The following is an 18,999-nucleotide window of genomic DNA, read 5'->3' on the forward strand; positions in this document are numbered from 1 at the left end:
TGATAAGAATGGGGCTTGGTGGAAAGCGATCACTGATGCAGTTGCAATGTATATTGCAAAATATATGGTGCCCATATATATTGTGGAAAAGCTGGGGTTTCTTTACATGCTAAAAGCAGTAGGGGGAAAAATCGATTTAAATCGTAAATCGGATTTTTTGTGAAAAAATCGGGGATTTTATTTTTAGGCCATATCGCCCAGCCCTAGGTGAAAGTAAAAAGTGAACACACATTCAAAAGCGATTTCAATGCCCTGCATATTAACAGCAGCTCCCTGATGCCTGCAATTTATATATAGTATAATTAACTAACAATATAATTGCGATAGAAAGAACTGAAATATATTTTTCCTCCTTCCATCTCAAATTTTTTCTCTTTAGAGGTTATGTAGTACACTTCATTTCCTGTCTGCACACGATATTCGGATTCGGGCACATCCCTATCCACCTTATTTTTACAGTAAGAGTGGGTGCGGCCAATTGTAAATTGTATGGGTCTGGCTTACTTTTTTTCTTGGTATTTTCCTATAGTGGCTAATGAATTAGAAGTCTCGCCCATAGGCTTACTTCTGCATTGAAGAATAAGGTGGATACATCTTTATGTAATACTTTGTAACCACACACTCCATAGCCCCAAATTGTGTACAGCTCAAATTACACCATAGAGTGTTTTCATGACGCCTCATCAATCAGCCATATTGGCGGTACTGAATGTAAACAATGCCACTTAAATGAACAAAACTTGCATATATTGCTGATTACTTCTGCTGAAAATGGTTCATTCATTTTCATGTTTTGGTCTGTACTAATCGAACAGACCAGGAAAGACATTTGGAGTACTATAGACTGCCAAAAGTTATAATAAATCAAGGAGAACAGTGCAACTGTCTGAGGAACAAAAGGCATTGTGGCCAAAATGAACCAGGATATCCAGGGCAAGATTCTTGACAACATTCGTGTTTGTTTTTATCATTTCCAGTCAGGTAGGTAAAATATTAGGCTAATATCTTAATTTCCTGCTTACTAAGTCCTTCTCTATATGATTTACCAGCTTCCACATATATATATATTTTTTTGTGGTTTAGACAGCATAAATGAGCAGAACAACGTATTCAGTAAGACATTAACCGGGCTATCCATGATGTTGTTTACATCCAAGTATCACCAATATGGCCACACATCCGGGTAACTGACCAAATCGTGACGAAAGTGCAAACCCTCTATACAACAATGGCACTTACTCCACAACAAAACTACAGAATACATAACCCAGAAGACTATAAATTTATAAAAAGGAACCTAGGTTACGCCAGTGGCTACTGTCCCTAATCTGCATCCCATGAAGAAAGGCATACGATGTTACCATGGTGACCCTCTCCACTGCTGTGGATGTGCAAGTCTCTGTGTCTGTGTTCTCAGCCGCACGACAGACAGCTCAGGCTAATTTGTGTTTCTAGGTGTGGCTTCAAACCCACTGAGACCACCCCCCTCTCTCTTGTTATGGCCAGCCATGCTCATTCTTTGTTTAGCCTAGATCCAGCACAAAATGACTTAATTTCACGCTGATTCACCCTTTATTGTACAATGTTTACTTGGCAATAAACCCAGACGTACGCCTCCATAGTGACAGCACTTCAAAGATTACCTAATTCATCACTGCAGAATTAATGCTACTCTTTACTTGCTCTGAAATATGTGCCTGATAGATTTATGACTGCATATCAGTGTTGAACTAAAACAATTTAATAAGTCCCTAGTCATAAACTGTTAATGAATGTGTGAATGTGGTTAAGAGCTTGTTTTCCATCATAACGCACCATTCTAAACTATGTTAAAGCGATTATAAAGCAAAATATCTAATATCATACAATAGAAGTCAATGGGGTCCAAAGTTGTTATTGGATTCTTTCAACTTTAATTGTATAATTAAAACTTTCAAAATATCCTATTTGGTATTATGAAGAAGACACACTACAAAGTCATACAAGTCTGGAATTTAAAGTTTTGAGTGAACTATTCCTTAAAATGTATGTAGGTATCTGGTCACAAATTGTATTAGGAATAATGCATGATATTACAAAACACTAACCTGGAAAGGAATGTGGATTGGGGGACCCTCTCTTCAGGCACTTGGAACACAGGACATGCACAGAGTAGTGAAGGCCAGGCCATTCCTGCAGAAGAACGTTTAACTCCTCCACTAGGGGAATAATGGCTTGCCAAGCTGTCCAGATATTTGGCAAGGATGCATGGCTGGATATGGAGAGGGTCTCAGGCTGCAGTCTGCTCCGAGAAGGCCGGTAACTCACCGTCACAGGCACTTTACCCCGATAGGCAAAGATATGATGCTTTCCATCAGATCGTTGGACCACGTGGCTGTTAATTTGCACGCTATACCGTGCGAAAAGTCCAAGAGGGGTGACGAAGGGAAACCTGTATTCAATCTGGAGCTGCTCAACCGAGAAGAACTGACCAGGGATCGATGAGCCCCCGCTGGTCGAGGCTTCAGGATGGGGCTCCTCGTTGCTGACCTGACTGGGAAACTTATACCAGACGGTGGCTCCATTAAGCGGCTTGCTGCGAGGTTTGTTGACACAGTAGCAGACGCCCATCTTTTCCAGCAGTTCCATGATCAGGTGCAAGTCCTGCTGTGTCTGCACCAGCGGTTTAAGCAGCAATCGAATGACGTTTGAGGGCAGCAGGCCGTGCAAGAGAAACCCCTCCACGTGACCGTGCATCTGTGTAGACTTTGCGTTATCTCCATCGTCTCCTTCAGCCTGTAGCTTCTCAAGCATTGCAGAAAGGTCTCTCTGAAAAAACACATTCAAGATGGCGATGAACCGGGGGAGATTGTGGAAGACGTATTCCTTTAACGTCATGCTGTCTTCAAAGTACAAAAGTTTACCACTCTCGTGGAGGTACGAGAGCGCGCTTTGCAGACGGTCCTCCGTCAGCCCAGCCTGAAGGCCCAAGCGGGCCGAATCCCACCAGGAAAGCCATAAATCCTGCGGCTTAAAATGCAGTTCCTCAAGCATCTGCCACGACTTTGGCAGGACTCTATGAAGATTGGGGAAAATCTCCCTGTGATCGGCAACAGACATGAGCTTCTCTTTCAAATGCTGGATGTTCCTTTGTGCCGCCACGCAGCTGACGCAAATCACCGGAGACAGGATTTGCAGTCGATTGTTGAGCATATATTGCAGTTGAGATTTTTTACGTCTCAGGTTTTTATCCATAACCCCGTAAAAGAGAACATGGGGGCTAGATGTCCGAACGTCGTAACCTTGCTCAAGGGCTTCGTCTACCTGCAGGGCAAGCACTTGTAGGCATTCATTGTCTGTTTTTTCCTGGAGCGAAATCTGTCTGTGAATATCCAGGCACTTTTCTTCAACCTCAACCTCTTCGCACAAGTCACTGTGGGTCCCGACGATGCACACAACTGCATGTGGCACCTTGGCACTGAGCAGGTGGAGGAAACCACCAACGTGGGAATAAAAGTTCTTTGATGTATACAATTTCAGATTCACCACCAAAACATAAAGTGCTCCAGGAGAGAGGAAAAAGGGTTTGATAAGATCATAGTTCTGCTTACCAGATAAATCGTATACGATGAATGTAAGACTCCGATCTATGTCCGCTACCCAGTTCGTCACATCAATACCCCTACATCCAATGGCCATCTTGGCATCTGAGGGTTTGTTGACAATGCACTGCCTGAGTGTGGTTTTCCCTGCATTTCTCTGGCCCATCAAAACCAGTTTAAGCCTGGGTTTCACAGCAGATTGGGAATGTGCAAGCTCCTTCTGATAGGCAGCTATGTAGGGGATCCCCTTCATGCACACTTCATATGGAGGCTGGATGAGAGGATTATCCTTCACCTTCCAAATATTGACTTTGGCAAGCTTTCCGAAATTGTCTGGGAGGATGGCGATTTGGTTACCCTGTAAAACCAGCTCCTCCAATTTCCCTAGCTCAACAATTGAGTCTGGGAGAAACGTTATGCTATTATTGTCCAACCACAAATTAGCAAGATTGCACAGCTGTCCCACCTCCTCAGGGAGGAATGTCAGTTTATTCCGGCTTAAATACAACTCCTCCAAACTGGCGAGTTTGATGATAACCTGAGGAAAATGTTCAAAGGAGTTAGAAGAGAGATTGAGCATTTTGAGCTTCTGCAGTTTCCCAAACGATTGTGGCAGGCTTGTGAGGAAATTATTATCAAGCATCAGGCTCTCCAAGTTCTGCAGCTCACAAAATGTTTCAGGTAAAAACAAGAGGTGAGTGCTGCTGAGCCATAAAATTTTAATAGATTGGAGCATCATAATGTTACCCGGAAGACCCTCTAGTTTATTCCCGGAGCAGTCAAGCTCCTCCAGATCAGAGAGGGCAAGTATTTCAGAAGGAAAACTCTGTAGCTTGTTATGATCCACATCAAGCGTTCTAAGCTTCCTGAGCTGTGAAAAAGACCTGGGGAAATCATGCAGCTCATTGAAGCTGATGTCAAGCTCCTCCAGACTTTGCAATGTCCCAATCTGAGATGGCAAGTATTGTATTTTGTTATGACTGATGCACAACTTCTTAAGCCCCTTGAGAAGATCGATATCTTCTGAAAAGTGATTCAAGCAGTTGTGACTGACATCTAATTCAACCAGCTGACTAAGTTGAAATACTGCAGTGGGAACTGTTCCAAACTTGTTCCTGCGAAGAATGAGGATGCGAAGCCTGGTCAGGGTTGAGCCCAGTCCCTCTGGAAGCTCCTGAAGGGAGTTGTTGCCCAGATTGAGGACCTCAATCTCCTTTATGTCCTCAGGTAGGGTAATTTTCTGGCAGTTTTTGGTGCTGAGAGTCAGCTGTCTCAGATTGCTCCTCAGCTTCCTGGACCGCAAAGCAGCATCCCTCCATAATCTAGCTGTCTTCAGGTTATTCTCCTCAGCCATCGTATCGAAGCCGTGCTCCTCCTTGTTCTCATTGAGCACAGTGATCAATCACCTAGGCAGCATAGTGCCGCTTTCGCTTGCTTTATCGACTCGGGTTTCCGCACAGCAATCCAGCTGAAACCAACATTTAGACCATGCCGATTTCATCTTCATCAGAAAATATACAGCTCCGTTCAATCGCATTCGGGAAAACAGGGCTGGGCTGCGTTCTTTCACGCATCCTCTTTATCTGCGCCATCGACCGCAGGATAAAAAACGCAAGAGAGTATCAAAAGTCACATCAACCCAGTCCGTGAGGCTGGCGATTCCGCCAGCGCGTCCTTTGATACCACATGAGAGAAAAAAATCTAAGACATATCCAGTGAGTTAGAATGAAAGAAGGGCAGTGGTGGCAGCTGTAGTCTTTCCTTGTGTGTCTCCGCCTATTCTCTGCGCATGCAGCCAGCAGAGAACGCTCACAGGAGCAGCACTGCGTCAAAGCCCCACCTTCTCTACGCCCCAGCAACGCAACGCTCGGGTAAACAAAAGCCGTGATTGGTCAGTCGGGTGGCGACGAAGTACGCGTCGCGTATTAACAGCGGTACTGATAATAACGAAAGTGTTGTAAAGATGGGATGTGAAAGTAATTTCGTTTCGGTTGTGTCGGTTTTACTAACAGAAAATAACATCATGTTTATAAGACCGTGCGCCACCCAATGTAAATAATAGCTTCTAAAACAGCATTAAGAGAGACAGCAGGATTCAGGATCCTGTTTGCCTAAGGTATGAAAAGGACTTTAGTCTTTGTACAAGCAAACTGGACAGAAATACAAAATACGTGAGGGAAACACAAACTAAATTCATGCGAATAAGCCTGCCTGCCTGTCTCCTTTTTGACTTTATTGATGGTTGTGGGCTGTTGTTTACGTTTATTTACAGAGAGGTGTTATTTGACGCCATCTACTGGACATGATGCGCAGCTGCACTACTTTTGCTCAAGTATTGTGTATCGAATGAGATCAACAGAAACATTAGAAAGTGAGAGAAATGACAATTATATGCACTAAGTAAAACAAAATCAGTGCATTAGATTAATTGTGTTTGTAACTGTGTTAACTGGTCATACTTAATTGTCTGTTATTGCATGGCCTTGGAAATTGAGATATGGTGGACAGAAACAGGGTGAACTTTGTGTTGATAAATCTTGTTGCATAACCAAAACATATCTAAACTTTGCATAGACTATTAGGGTGCAAAGTATAAGAGCAAATAGGAAGAACATACAATTATATACTCAAGGTCAAAAGTTTAATACACTATGTAGAATCTGCAAAATATAAAATATTTAAGCAAAATAAGAGCGATCATACAAAATGCATGTTTTTTTATTTAGTACTGACTGAATAAGATATTTTCACATGAAAGACATTTATATATAGTCCAAAAGAAAAAATAATAGTTGAATTCCTGTTCTTCAGAAAAATCTTTTAGGTCCCACAATTTTTTTTCCTTTGGTTTTTCAGCATTTTTGTGTATTTGAACCCTATCCAACAATGACTGTATGATTTTGAGATACATCTTTTCACACCTGGGACGTCTGAGGGACTCATACGCAACCATTACAGAAAGTTCAAATGCTCACTGATGCTCCAGAAGGAAAAACGATGTATTAATAGCCAGGGTGTAAACTTTTGAACCGAAAGACATGTACATTTTTCTTATTTTGCCTTAATATCATACTTTTTTTTATTTATTACTGCCCTTCAGAAGCTAGACGATACTTACATGTTTCCCAGAAGACAAAATAAGCGAAATTTACCCTGATCTTCAAATTCAAAAAGTTTCCACCAGCCAGCTCTTGAAGCTTTGTGTTTCCTTCTGAAGCATCAGTGAGCATCTCAACCTTCTGTAATAGTTGCTCAAATCCCTCAGTGTGAAAAGATGGGGGGGGGGGGGTATACAGGTAACAACACAGTATTAAGAATCAAGTGTATGTAAACTTTTAAACAGGTTAATTTTTATAAATTCAATTATTAATTTTTCTTGTGGACTATATGTAAATGTCTTATGTGAAAAATCTTACTCAGTTCAGTACTGAATAAAAACATGCATTTTGTATGATCCCTTATTTTGCTAAAATTAATTAACATGTTGCAGATTCTGCAAGGTGTGTGTAAACTTTTGACCTCAGCTGTATTTATCATTGCAAATTAACATCATTAAAAAATGTTTGACAAAGAACACAAATTGAGCTTTTCATTGGAAGTGCAACATGAATTTAAAAAAGCAATCCAATGCAGTATTGCAAGTATTGATAACCCATCAGTTACTCTTTGAAAAAACCTTTGACTGAAACTGTTTATGTAGTTTATGTGGAGCAAGTTTCAAAATACAATACATAATCCCAATTCGCTGTAAAATTGAAAGCTCAGCCTCACCCCACTGATCCGCTATGGTGTAAACATTTGCAGTAAAGAAACTATACACATTACTGGAATCATTTTAAGAAAACCCACATTAGTTTGTCCCAATTATCTTACATTCACACTGAGACAGGTTATTTTTGTAAAAGAGTCTTTTAAATCTTTTAGTCTCTTTTCTTAGGGGTTTGAGGTGCTGGGGCTCCTTCAATAGGGGTGGTGTTAGGCACGCTCCGTAGTTGTCCTGAATGCAAGCACTCGTTCACCCGCAGCTGACAGCCGTCCTTCAGCATGTGGATGGCAATCCTGGCAATGTTGCGGGAGTCATCTAGACCACAGTGGGGACGTCCATCATACTGCATACCAAGATTTTCCAGCATGCAGATTAGTTTAGTCTGAGTACGAGGAACCTGAAAGAAACAAGCGTGATGCTCATGAAAACCTCAGAATTTTTTCAAATGTAAAAAGTCAACTTTTTATTTAAAATATCAGATCCGGAGGCATTTGTACAATTTAGATACCAAGATCCTTTATTTACATCCAAATAATTTTTTTCATTCAGATTTTCTTTCTGTAACTTTGTAAGGAAAACAAGAAAAAACAAACCTTATAAAAGTTTCCGTAAGACTTTCTGATATTGATCCATTTTCTGGCAAACTGTGGGTATCTGATGGCACTCAGTTTACACTGGGTATGAAGAAATTTTCCCATGTCCCATGACCTACATGGACAAGATAGTGAGCTGTACAATGTATTTTGTTCTGCATATTAAATGTCATTAGATATAGGCCTTAGATTTCATCCTTACCCATCTGTCAAAAATGTATATTTGTACTTTGTGCCAAGTTCTTTCTTCTGTAGCCAGGAAACTGCTCGCTTTAGAACTGGATGGAATGGTTTTGCCTCATCCACCATTTTCTAGAAGGAAAAAAAAGTGGAGAATTAAAAATCTGAGTTTTGGACTCAAAAGTTATAATTATATACATGGCACATGTAAAATACACAACTATTTAAAAGCTTAGTGTCAGTAAATTCTTTTTGTATTTTTGAACAAAGGCTCTTTTACGCTTACCAAGGCAATAAAAAATAAAGTAATAAAAAAATACTAATAAGTAATTTAAAAAAAGGCTGAAATATAAAATACTACAACTTAATTTAATTTCGAATATATTCAAAATTTCTATATATACACACTGCTGTTTAAAAGTTTGGGATCAGTTAAGACTTGTAATGTTTTTTGAAGTCTCTTATGCTCATTAAGGCTGCATTTATTTGATCAAAAATACAGAAAAAGAACAGTAATATTGCAAATTGTTCTTACAAAATAAAATAATGTTTTTTTATTTTAATATAGTTAAGTATAATTTATTACTGTGATGCAATTTTCATCAGCCATTACTGCAGTCTTAAGTGTCACATGATCCTTCAGATATCATTTAAAAATATTTTTTTTGGAACATGTGATACTTTTTTCAGGATTCTTTGATGAATAAAAAGTTAAAAAGAGCAGCGTTTATTCAAAATAGAAATCTTTTCTAACAATGTAAGTCTTTGCGATCACTTTTTATCAATTTAACACATCCTTGTGAATAAAAATATTAATTTCTTTCTAAAAAAAAAAAAAAGAAAAAAGAAAGAAAAATGTACTATGTACTATGTAAGTTGCACTGCAAAAATGCAAAAGTGAAAGTGAAAATGTTTTGCTAAATAGTCTGCCAATGGGGTAAGCAGAATTATCTAGTTTTACTTACCCCACAGGCAGATTATTTTGCTTGTTTAAAAAAACAAAAACTTAATTTTGGTTTATTTTGGTCACCTTTTTGGTTTAAGAATTTTTAGATATTTTGGCTAAGTAAGTCAAAATAAGTAAGAAAAACATTTTTGCAGTGTGTTTGATGAATTAAAAGTTCAAAAGAACAGCATTTATTCAAACTTCAAAGAATCAAGAAAAAAGTATCACAGATTCCAAAATATTAAGCACCACAACTGTTTCCAACACTGATTCAGCGTTGATCACAGAAATACATTTTTTAAATTAAAATAGAAAAACGTTACTTTACAATGTAATAATATTTCACAATATTACTTTTTTTCTGAATTTTTAATCAAATAAACACAGCCTTAATGACCATAAGAAACTTCTTTATTTATTTTTATTTTTTTTTTAACTACAACCTCAAACTTTTGATGGGTACTAAATAGGGCTGCACGATATTGGGAAAAAATTACATTGCAATATATTTTTTTCTTGCGATATATATTGCAATGTGTATAAATTCATTTATGTTCATTAGGTTGTTTTGAACTGCTTAAAATAAAATAAAAATTCAAGAATATTGGGGGTAATTTTGTAAGCATTTTCAAAGAATAAAAAAAATTTTTAAAAGTACAGTATAATCAAAACCCTGAAATAAAATACTTTTTAAAGCTTATTTTGGGTAGTTTCATAAACAGTTTGACTCACCTTATTCACTGTCAATTCAGGCAAATCAAGGCTCTAATATGAAATTAATAATGAATGTTGCTTTTACCCTGATGAAAGGGAAATCAGCTTCTTCCTTTCACGAAAAACATTAAAAGCTTAGCCAAGATGGAGGAACAGCTGATCATAGCTGTTACAGGGATAACATTTTTTAGCAGCAGAGCTACTGCAAGCAATGTTTAGTTTTGGAAATCCATTTATCTTTGTTTATTTATCTTTGCTGAAACTTCCGCGTCTTTAGGAGAGCGCGGGTCATGGTTGCTTAGCAACGGCAGACGCCACTTTGCCACTCAAGTTACAGAGCGCTTTGGAAAGAAGGAGAAAGCGGCACGCCTAGCGTTTTCCATGCGTTTTTAGGCGCGACATGTGAACGGTCCCTTAAATTCGTAGTGTTCCCGCGAGTTGTGGCAACAACTGCCAGGCACTCCCGACAGAGCACCTGTTTTTGGTCAGCAGCATTCTTTTTGTATCCAAAATACTTCCATATGACCGATGTTGCGTTTCTTTTTGCGACCCAATCTTCCATTTCGGCGGCGCTTTTCTCCCGTCCCGCGCTCATTTCGCCATGCGCACGCAGAGACTGCATGCATGAAGTAGGTGAAGCAACGTGTGCATTGTAGTTTTTAAAGAACCTTTAAACATGAGTTAATTACTTTATTTTAGACAAATATAGATCCGTGAATAGAAAGTTTAGAAATATAGAAAGTACATTTTTAAATCAGACACACATAATTTTTTTTTTTGCCCTGCATCGTGACTGCCACGCTGTGACTATCGCGCATGCGTACATCGCGATGACGATGCTGAAACGATCTATCGTGCAGCCCTAGTACTAAATATATCTTAAATTCTTAAGTAGTTCATAAATCTTGCCTGTGTGATTCCGGTTAGTTGTACACAAAACTCAGAGAGCTGTGGGTTCACCACTGGCTTCACATACTCCTGAAATGAGTCTACCTGTAATGATAGGAATGGGATTATACATGAAATAAGAAAGAAAAAAGACATTACGTGTTAGTGTTAAGATTAGTTTATCACTGTAGCTTTGCGAAAATCTACGGTGATAGAATAAAAGTCTTTTTTTTCCACAACTAGCAGATCAATTCTAAATCAGTTCACTAAATAAAAGCATGGTATCATGTTCGCCTGGCTAGAAGCAAGCACGTGTGCCAGACCGTTCTCTCACCAACTCACAATCTCCAAGGTGTGCGTGTCGATCAAAACCATGGGAAACTCGATGATTTCATGCAGGTAGTCATGTGGGTTATTCTCTTCACATGTCGCTTCAAAATCCACCACACAGATGTAGTCAAAATAGACATCACTGTTCCCATTTGCAGCAGGTGAATGCATCAGTTTTTGCTTTTTGTAGTAATTTTTTAGGCGCTTTCTCAGGACATCCTTAACTCCCCTGAAAATAAATTAATGGTTTTAATGAATTTTGTAGGACATAACAGGTAATACAAATGTCAAAATAAAATTTAAGCTCACAGTACCGTGTGTCAAGCTTCAGCTCAGCACATTTTGCACGTAGCTCATCTCTGCTCATTCGATTGATGGCACCGTTTGCCACTGCGATCTCTTTATATACTGGATCACTGAAATCTCCCTGTTTTGGTGACGAAGGCTCCTGCTTGTCATTTTTTTCACCGGAGGTCTAAATGTGAGGCAAGGAAATAAAATGTTAATGCAAATCAGAACAGATTTGAAGAAATTTAGCATTACATCTCATCTGCATTGAATGGGTGTCATCAGAATAAGAGTCTAAACAGATGATAAAAATAATCCACACATCTTGTGAAAGAAAAAAACTACATGTTTGTGAAAAAAAAATGCATAATTAAGATGTTTTTAACTTCAAACTGATGCTAATGCCGTACATACATGCTTTCTCCAGTGACAAAATAATCTTGTCAGAATCAGGAGAAAAATATGCACATATCAAGCACCATTTATAAGCGAAAACGGTTCTTGACAAATATGTCAGTGGATCTTTTTTTTTTTTTTTACTGGAGGAAGCAATATAATGGATTGTGAATTGGTATTTTGGCCAGAAGCGACGGCCTGAAGTAAAAACATCTTAATGATGGATATGTTTATTACAAACAGGAGTCATGTGGATTGCTTGTGTATTATTGTGATATTTTTATCAGCAGCTTGAACTGTTATGAATTCTGATGGCACCCATTCACTGCAGAGAATCCATTGTTTAGCACCAAGAAACAATCTCATCTACATTTTTTGACGACCCGGGGGTTAATACATTTTGGGTGAACTACTCTACAACTGCTAAAAAAAACAACTGTTTAATTCCATGTCAACTCAACAAAAGGTCCCCGGCTTAAATTTTTTATTTTGCAAATATTTATTCTGAAGAAAGATAGCCATGCATAGTGATGAAAACCAAAATATTAAATGTCACTGATGAATATTTACTGAGTAATTCACCATTTTGTAGAGGGAGGTCAAAAGAGCAATTTTCACCTTCGATTCAGAGTCAAGTTAAAGGGAGGTTAAAATGATATCTTATTTTTACACAGAGATTGGTAGTCCTTTTAGTAAAATCGGTTGACTTTAGCAATCTTTATTGCATTATGTGCCAATGGTGACCATTCAAAAATGAGTAAAAAGCACTATTCCAAAGTTTGCATGCTTGTAACTCAAGAAGATTTAAAGATAACCTAATGCCCTTTTAGATATTTGGTCTTAACAAACTTTCCTTTTGGTGTCTTTATTTTAAACGCCCTATGAGATCCTGAAATTTAAATATGGCTCCAGGAATAAATCGTTTAAATGTATACACTTTCAGTGGTCAAAAACCAAATGTGGGTCAGTTTGCAAAATATGATCTGAAGAATAAAAAAATGTTAAAACTAGAGATTTATCTAGTTTCTTTCTGTCTGCATAAAACATACCAGTCTGAGTTATTTTTCCAAAGTTTGAGTGCCTATAACTCAAGAAGTATTAAAGATATTGCAATATAATTTGAGATTCTAGTTGTTAATAAAGTTTTCTTTTGGAATCGTCCAGTCCCAGAGATATGGGAATCTCAATGAGGCTCCATGTCCAGATTGTTGAAAGTTACCCATTTTCAGTGGTCGAAAACCAAATGTTGGTCAAAACAATATCATCTGAAGTCATGTTTACCCCCCTGTAACTTGACTCTGAATCTAAGGTGAAAATTGCCATTTTGACCTCCCTCTACAAAATGCTGGATTACTCCGTAAATATTGATCCATTGACCCATGGCTTTCATCACTATACATACCTATCTTTTCTCAGAAAAAAAAATGAACAAAATAAAAAATTTGAGCCGGGGAAGCTTTTGAAATTTAGTTGATTTGACACGGAATGAGCCCACTAAACAATACACATGTCTACTAAATACGAGTCAAACCAACCCCTAACATAAGCTGACATACATATTAGGAAAGCATAACAAATAATGGCTTTCTCTTTATTTTGCCATTACATTATTCCTAAGTATTACTGTCAATGATTATATTAAAGTTACATGTTACCGACTAAAACCAACAGTGTTTAGACACTCACATTAGCGCAGCATTGCTCCTCCTCATCCTCTTCAGACTTTGAAGTCTTATTTACAAGTTGACTGGTGTTTTTCTGCGACTCCATTAGTTTGACACTTTAGCTCATTTCAGAAACTACAACATCTGGTTTCGCGCGTTCACGCTCGGTGTCTCACCTAATCCGCTCCTGACGAAAAATTACAACCCTAAATTATCGTCTCTATATCTCAAATTTCGTTTGTTGTACATTTTATTTAAAACGAGCCCTTGTTACAGTGTCTCAAACGTGAACCAAGTAACTGCCGCTTACCCTGACGTTTCAACGTCGACAGGAAGTCGTCACTGAAAGATCGAACAATTGTAGAATAAAAGCCCCATTGTTCTTTCATTCATTTACATCTGTTTATTCGTGGTTAAATTATTTGTACTCGTCGTTATTAATAAATAAGTAAATAAAATCTTCTCTAACTTCTAAACACTTATTTATTTGGTAATGCTAGTTACGTATCTACGTTTCATTTCTAAAAGAAATTAAGAGTCAGGAAGGTGTGTATATTTAGGCATCCAATCGTGAATAAAATGGTTTTGACATTACTCTATAGTTGCCTTATCACAACTTTGTGTTGCCTTCTACGTTTACAGAAAGAATAAGTCAGATATTGTTTGCTCCAGTACTTTATTTTAAGTTTTAAATGACTCGAACCTTTAAAACATTGCATTAAAATGCAAATATTGACATACCTAATACCATTGAGAGAACTTTTGACAAAGTGGTTCTGACAAACCTGTATTTACACTCAAACAATGCTATTTAAAATGGGTGACGAAATTAAACAACAAATTATAGTGCATACATTAACTAGAACAAATGACAATACGCAATAACTTAAATAGTTAATATCATAATCCTGTTGTGCAATTACAGTGAGAATCAACCATAGTCAATTAAAATACAGAAATACAGAAAATGTAAACACTTGTAGAGTTTTAGATTAAAATGAGCTGTTCAGGAAAGAGCAAAAACATGAAATAATCTGCATACATAAACCCAGGCTGAGTTCAACTCTGGTCTCACTTTTTTTTTTTCTTTTTTTCTTTTTTTTTTGCAAAACACTGATTTCTTTTTAGGTCATTCTGTCTTTGCTTTTGGCAAGGCTTTTCAGATCAAAACCATGCTGACAATCTGTCAGTCTAAGGGGAAAAAAATTATTTACTGGCCTGCAGATTTACTTGCACTTAAATGAATTCACATTGTATTTTTTTTATAAAGGTCCACGCAAATCCATACAAACCCCAAAAAACCTCAGGAACTTTCAGGAATATAAACATTTACCCTCATAATTACATTTGTATTGCACCATGAACAGTATTCTTTTCAAAACACAACTCATTCTATTGCACAATGTAATCCATTAATATTGACGACAAATATCGCAAGTGTCCATATAGGTTTTCATTTCAAGTCCTTGGCCAAAGAACAACCTCAAAGTTTTTTTGTTTGTTTTAAAGAGGCATCACAATGTGACTGATATGTGCACAGGATAAACTGCCCCAAAAATGGACTCTTAGTAATATGGACCAATGTCCTCATATCCAGCATAGCTTGGCCAATTGGGAAAGATTCCATGTGAGCATCTGGGGCTGCCGTATCGGTCAAAATGAGTGTTCCAATTGCTCACGCCATATCGCTGATGGTCACCACTAGAGTCATTTGAACTCTTCTTCAGTGCTGACTGAATGATTCTGTAATTCTGTCCTTGGTTGTTATCCCAGAGCATTACGCCATTGACTTCATAGCAAATGGCAAACTCAATGCGTTCATGTGCAGGCACCTGATCAGGCAAACTAGCTTCGAATGAAAATGTGTCACGGTTTGAACCGGTGTACGTGTCCTTTACATACTGGCATTCTATGTCTGTGTGGCTCTTCCAAGTGTCAAACGTAATGCGAAGCTTAACAGACTTTTCAAAGGAAATGTTTTTGACTTTGATCGTGCCTACTATAGATTTGTCCTTAAGCATGCAGTGCTCGAGGCAGATGTGATCATTTTCTACACGTTGACGAAACTTTAGGTAATCTGCAGACGGCTGGTCAAAGTCGAGGGTTAGCTTGTCCGTTCCTTCTGATAGAGTCAGCGAAGAGCTAAAAAAAAACTGCTCGATGGTGGTTGGGATGTCAATGGGATCATCAAATTCAGAAAAGATCTTCACCACGGTCAGTGCAAGGCCCTTGTGATCAGCAAAAGATACTTGTTTTTTGGCCCTGCCAGGAATTGTCAAGGGTGCGCTGACCCCATTCAACTCTGACTGCTCCCTGGGAGCCCTAAAACTATGTTTGGTATTCTGACACTGGTGTAGACATGGCCGCAAGGGTCTGCTGTATTTAGACGCCCTCGGGTTCAAGAACTCATCGCTTGACAGATAAAGCGGCATGGCGAGTTCGATCGGCATGGTGGGTTCGTTGAGACGGCAGCCGCATGCACTGAAAACACAAAAAAGTTTATTAGTAACTAAATTAATAGTCAGGAAGAAAGCTCTGTGAATGCTGGCTGACTAATTTAAATGTCACACTTATACTTCAAAATAGCACAGCATGAGATCTCTAATGCAAACTCTGTATGAAATGATTAAAACATTATGCACAGCATGCAGGGCTTAATATAGACTGGGAGTGAAATAATTAAACATTATGCAAAAGATTGCAGTAAGTGGGTCAAATAAGTCAAACAAGTTTATCTTAGCTGGAGGCCAGAGAGGGGATGTAAAGTGGCTTCATATGAAGATATTCAGCCCCCTCTAGTGTTCATTATTTATAAAAGCTTAATACAAAATGATTAAAAGTAAAGAACCTTGATATTTAATATAGAAAAAATTATTTGAGGATCACTAATGTTGCTTATTTTCAGACCCGGGAGTGTTGTATGTGACCCTGGACCACAAAACCAGTCCTAAGGGTCGTTTTTTTATTTTATTTTATTGAGATTTATATTGTGTATAGCTGAATAAGCTTTCCATTGATGTATGGTTTGTTCGGAGAGGATTATATTTGGCCGAGATACAACTATTTGAAAATCTGGAATCTGTTAGCAATGCATATTACTCATCAAAAAATAAGTTTTGATATATTTATGGTAGGAAACCTACATAATACCTTCATAAAACATCTTTACTTAATATTCTAATGATTCTTGGTAAACAAGGAGAATCTATCATTTTGACCCATCCAATGTATCTTTGCTGTTGCTACAAATATACCCATGGCGCTACATTTTGTGGTTCAGGGTCACATATGAGGTGAGATGTAACACCAGTTTAACCAATTAGAAATGAGTTGCATAAATCATTGTTACACATTATCAGCATCCTCCTGCGGTTACAGCAGATGATTAGTAGTAGTAAGACTGTTTAAATATGTGTGACCCTGGACCACAAAACCAGCCAAAATGTTAATTTTTTGAAAATGAGATTTATATATAATGTGAAAAGCCAAATAAATAAGCTTTCCACTGATGTATGGCTTGTTATGATTTGGCAAAATGGAAAAGCTGGAATCTGAGGGTGCAAAAAAAAAAAAAAAGCTTTTAAAATAGTCTAAATTAAGTTTTTAGCAATGCATATTACTAATCAAAATTAAGTTTCGATATATTTACAGTGGGTAATTTGCTAAATATATTCATGGAACATATTTACTTAATATCTTAATGATTTTGAGTATAAAAGTAATATGTATAATTTTGACCCATACAGTATAATGTATTTTTGGCTACTTATACAAATATACCCATGCTACTTAAAACTATTTTTATGCTCCAGGGTCACAAATAAAGAACAACATACACTTGACAAATAACACATTAGAATGAAAATCTACTAGAAATGTCAAGGCTCAAGAAATGAGGAAGGCAGTGTATTTCTATTGATCCCATATAGTTTGTGGTGTATAGGCTTACATTTGCCACAGGTGTAAGCATTACTACTAACCCATCCCATACACACGGTATGTTCTTAGATTCGTTAATCTGCTTTGTGTATTTCTAGATTTCCATTCAGTTTTAAAACATTTCATTAATTTTCAATAAGCAAATAAGAATTTGTCATTACCACAAATTCTTGCACAGCTTTTAAAACGTACATTGTACTTGCCTTACGATGCACTAGTGAGGTATGTTGTAACAACAGCACTAGTTTCAAAGTAATTTACATAAGTAATTGGTTTCATAGAACTTTAATGTGGGATTAATATAAACATTATAAAAAGTTTGAAACAAATGTTGCATAAAAAGCGTTACAACACACTCAGGTTTGACCTACTAACTTGTATCCATATAAGGTCAGGAACAATGAAACATTGTTCCGGGCTGTTTAGGTGAAACGCTTTATAATTTTTCTTTAGTTAAAAAAAATGATAGACTGAAATAACAGGCAATGGCATTCAACTTCATAAACAAATGGTTTCACACCTGTCGGAGCTCATTTGCAGTTGCAACTTTGGCCTGGTTCCAAAATACTATCACGCTTCGTAATACTGCTGCTACCTTTGTGTTTGATCAACCCCTGTTGTCTTAATCGTTGAGTTTAAATCCCAATGCTTTGGAAGTTTGCTTTGCTTCTCCATATATTTTTAAAAGCGTTAAGCCTAATATCATATGTTGCTTTGCGTCATGCTCTTCCTGGTTCGTAACCGTTTTCCTAGGCACTACAGTGTTTCATAAATTTTCATAAATTAACAAAAATCCCTGCGTGATGGAACATGAATTACCCGGTGCGTGAATCTCTAGTTCTTCGAGTGCGCTTTAAAGTGATCCTAAAGAAGCAAATTGAGAGCGTAATGCATACCTGTGTTACGGCATTTGATTTGGATCAAACTTCTTCACCAAGCCCAGTGTTTTGTGTTAGTGAATGCAGCTTCAGCTCACAAGAGTAATGCGCTCGTGGTGATATACTGCATGAGTGAGCGTCTGAGTTGTACCGGCACCAAAACTACATTTTTGCAGACGATCAGCCCTTGTTCACGTGAACTACATGTTTGGACCAATCATGGAAGGCTACAGGGGCATGCATGCATGCACCCCTTGCTGATCAATGGCATGTCACGTGACTAGGAGGACTGGGGTCAGTAGGCCATGCCTGGAGGCCCCACTGTTTTAAAAATATCCACCACTTTTCCTCTCATTACCATGAACCCAGTAACTTCTGGCATGCTTTTATATTATATGACCAGTGCAGATAATTTTTCAGTTCAGTCCATTCATTATTCTGAGAATTTTGTTTGTCTGTGCTTAAATGTGACCCTGGACCACAAAACCAGTCATAAGGTTAAATTTGACAAAACTGAGATTTATACATCATATGAAAGCTCAATAAATAAGCTTTCTATTGGTGTATGGTTTGTCAGGATAGGACAATATTTGGCCGAGATACATCTATTTGAAATCAGAAATCTGAGGATGCAAAAAAATAAAAAAGACTGAGAAAATCACCTTTAAAGTTGTCCAAATTAGGTTCTTAACAATGCATATTACAAATCAAAAATTACATTTTGATATGTTTACAGTAGGAATTTTACAAAAAATCTTCATGGAACATGAACTTTACTTAATTTCTTAATGATTTTTGGCATAAAAGAAAAATCAAAAATTTTGACCCATGCAATG

General features: G+C 37.6%; 3 protein-coding genes across 3 annotated transcripts in view; all 3 read right to left on the minus strand.

Moving 5' to 3' along the window:
• LOC141315909 (malignant fibrous histiocytoma-amplified sequence 1 homolog) overlaps window positions 1–5,350 on the minus strand; it is a 40,475-nt gene extending 35,125 nt beyond the window's left edge. Inside the window, exon 1 of the mRNA XM_073832745.1 lies at window positions 2,088–5,350. Within this exon, the coding sequence (XP_073688846.1) occupies window positions 2,088–4,935 (2,848 nt within the window). The 5' untranslated portion in view covers window positions 4,936–5,350. The remainder of the gene's footprint in view (window positions 1–2,087) is intronic.
• A 1,774-nt stretch (window positions 5,351–7,124) lies between these two features.
• Window positions 7,125–13,656, minus strand: LOC141315912 (3'-5' exoribonuclease 1-like). The gene is made up of 7 exons (XM_073832749.1): window positions 13,369–13,656; window positions 11,313–11,473; window positions 11,011–11,227; window positions 10,690–10,773; window positions 8,143–8,252; window positions 7,941–8,055; window positions 7,125–7,744 (listed from the first exon to the last, which is right to left on the minus strand). Exons 1-7 carry the CDS (start codon window positions 13,450–13,452, stop codon window positions 7,502–7,504), a joined length of 1,014 nt encoding a protein of 337 aa, XP_073688850.1. The 5' UTR covers window positions 13,453–13,656; the 3' UTR covers window positions 7,125–7,501.
• A 349-nt stretch (window positions 13,657–14,005) lies between these two features.
• Window positions 14,006–18,338, minus strand: LOC141315911 (protein phosphatase 1 regulatory subunit 3B-like). Its single transcript, XM_073832748.1, has 2 exons — window positions 18,182–18,338; window positions 14,006–15,827 (listed from the first exon to the last, which is right to left on the minus strand). The coding sequence occupies exon 2, from the start codon at window positions 15,794–15,796 to the stop codon at window positions 14,912–14,914; it is 885 nt and encodes a 294-aa protein (XP_073688849.1). The 5' UTR covers window positions 15,797–15,827; window positions 18,182–18,338; the 3' UTR covers window positions 14,006–14,911.
• Window positions 18,339–18,999: the final 661 nt, after the last annotated feature.

Source organism: Garra rufa, unplaced genomic scaffold, assembly GCF_049309525.1.
Source record: "Garra rufa unplaced genomic scaffold, GarRuf1.0 hap1_unplaced_050, whole genome shotgun sequence".
Taxonomy (NCBI): Eukaryota; Metazoa; Chordata; class Actinopteri; order Cypriniformes; family Cyprinidae; genus Garra; species Garra rufa.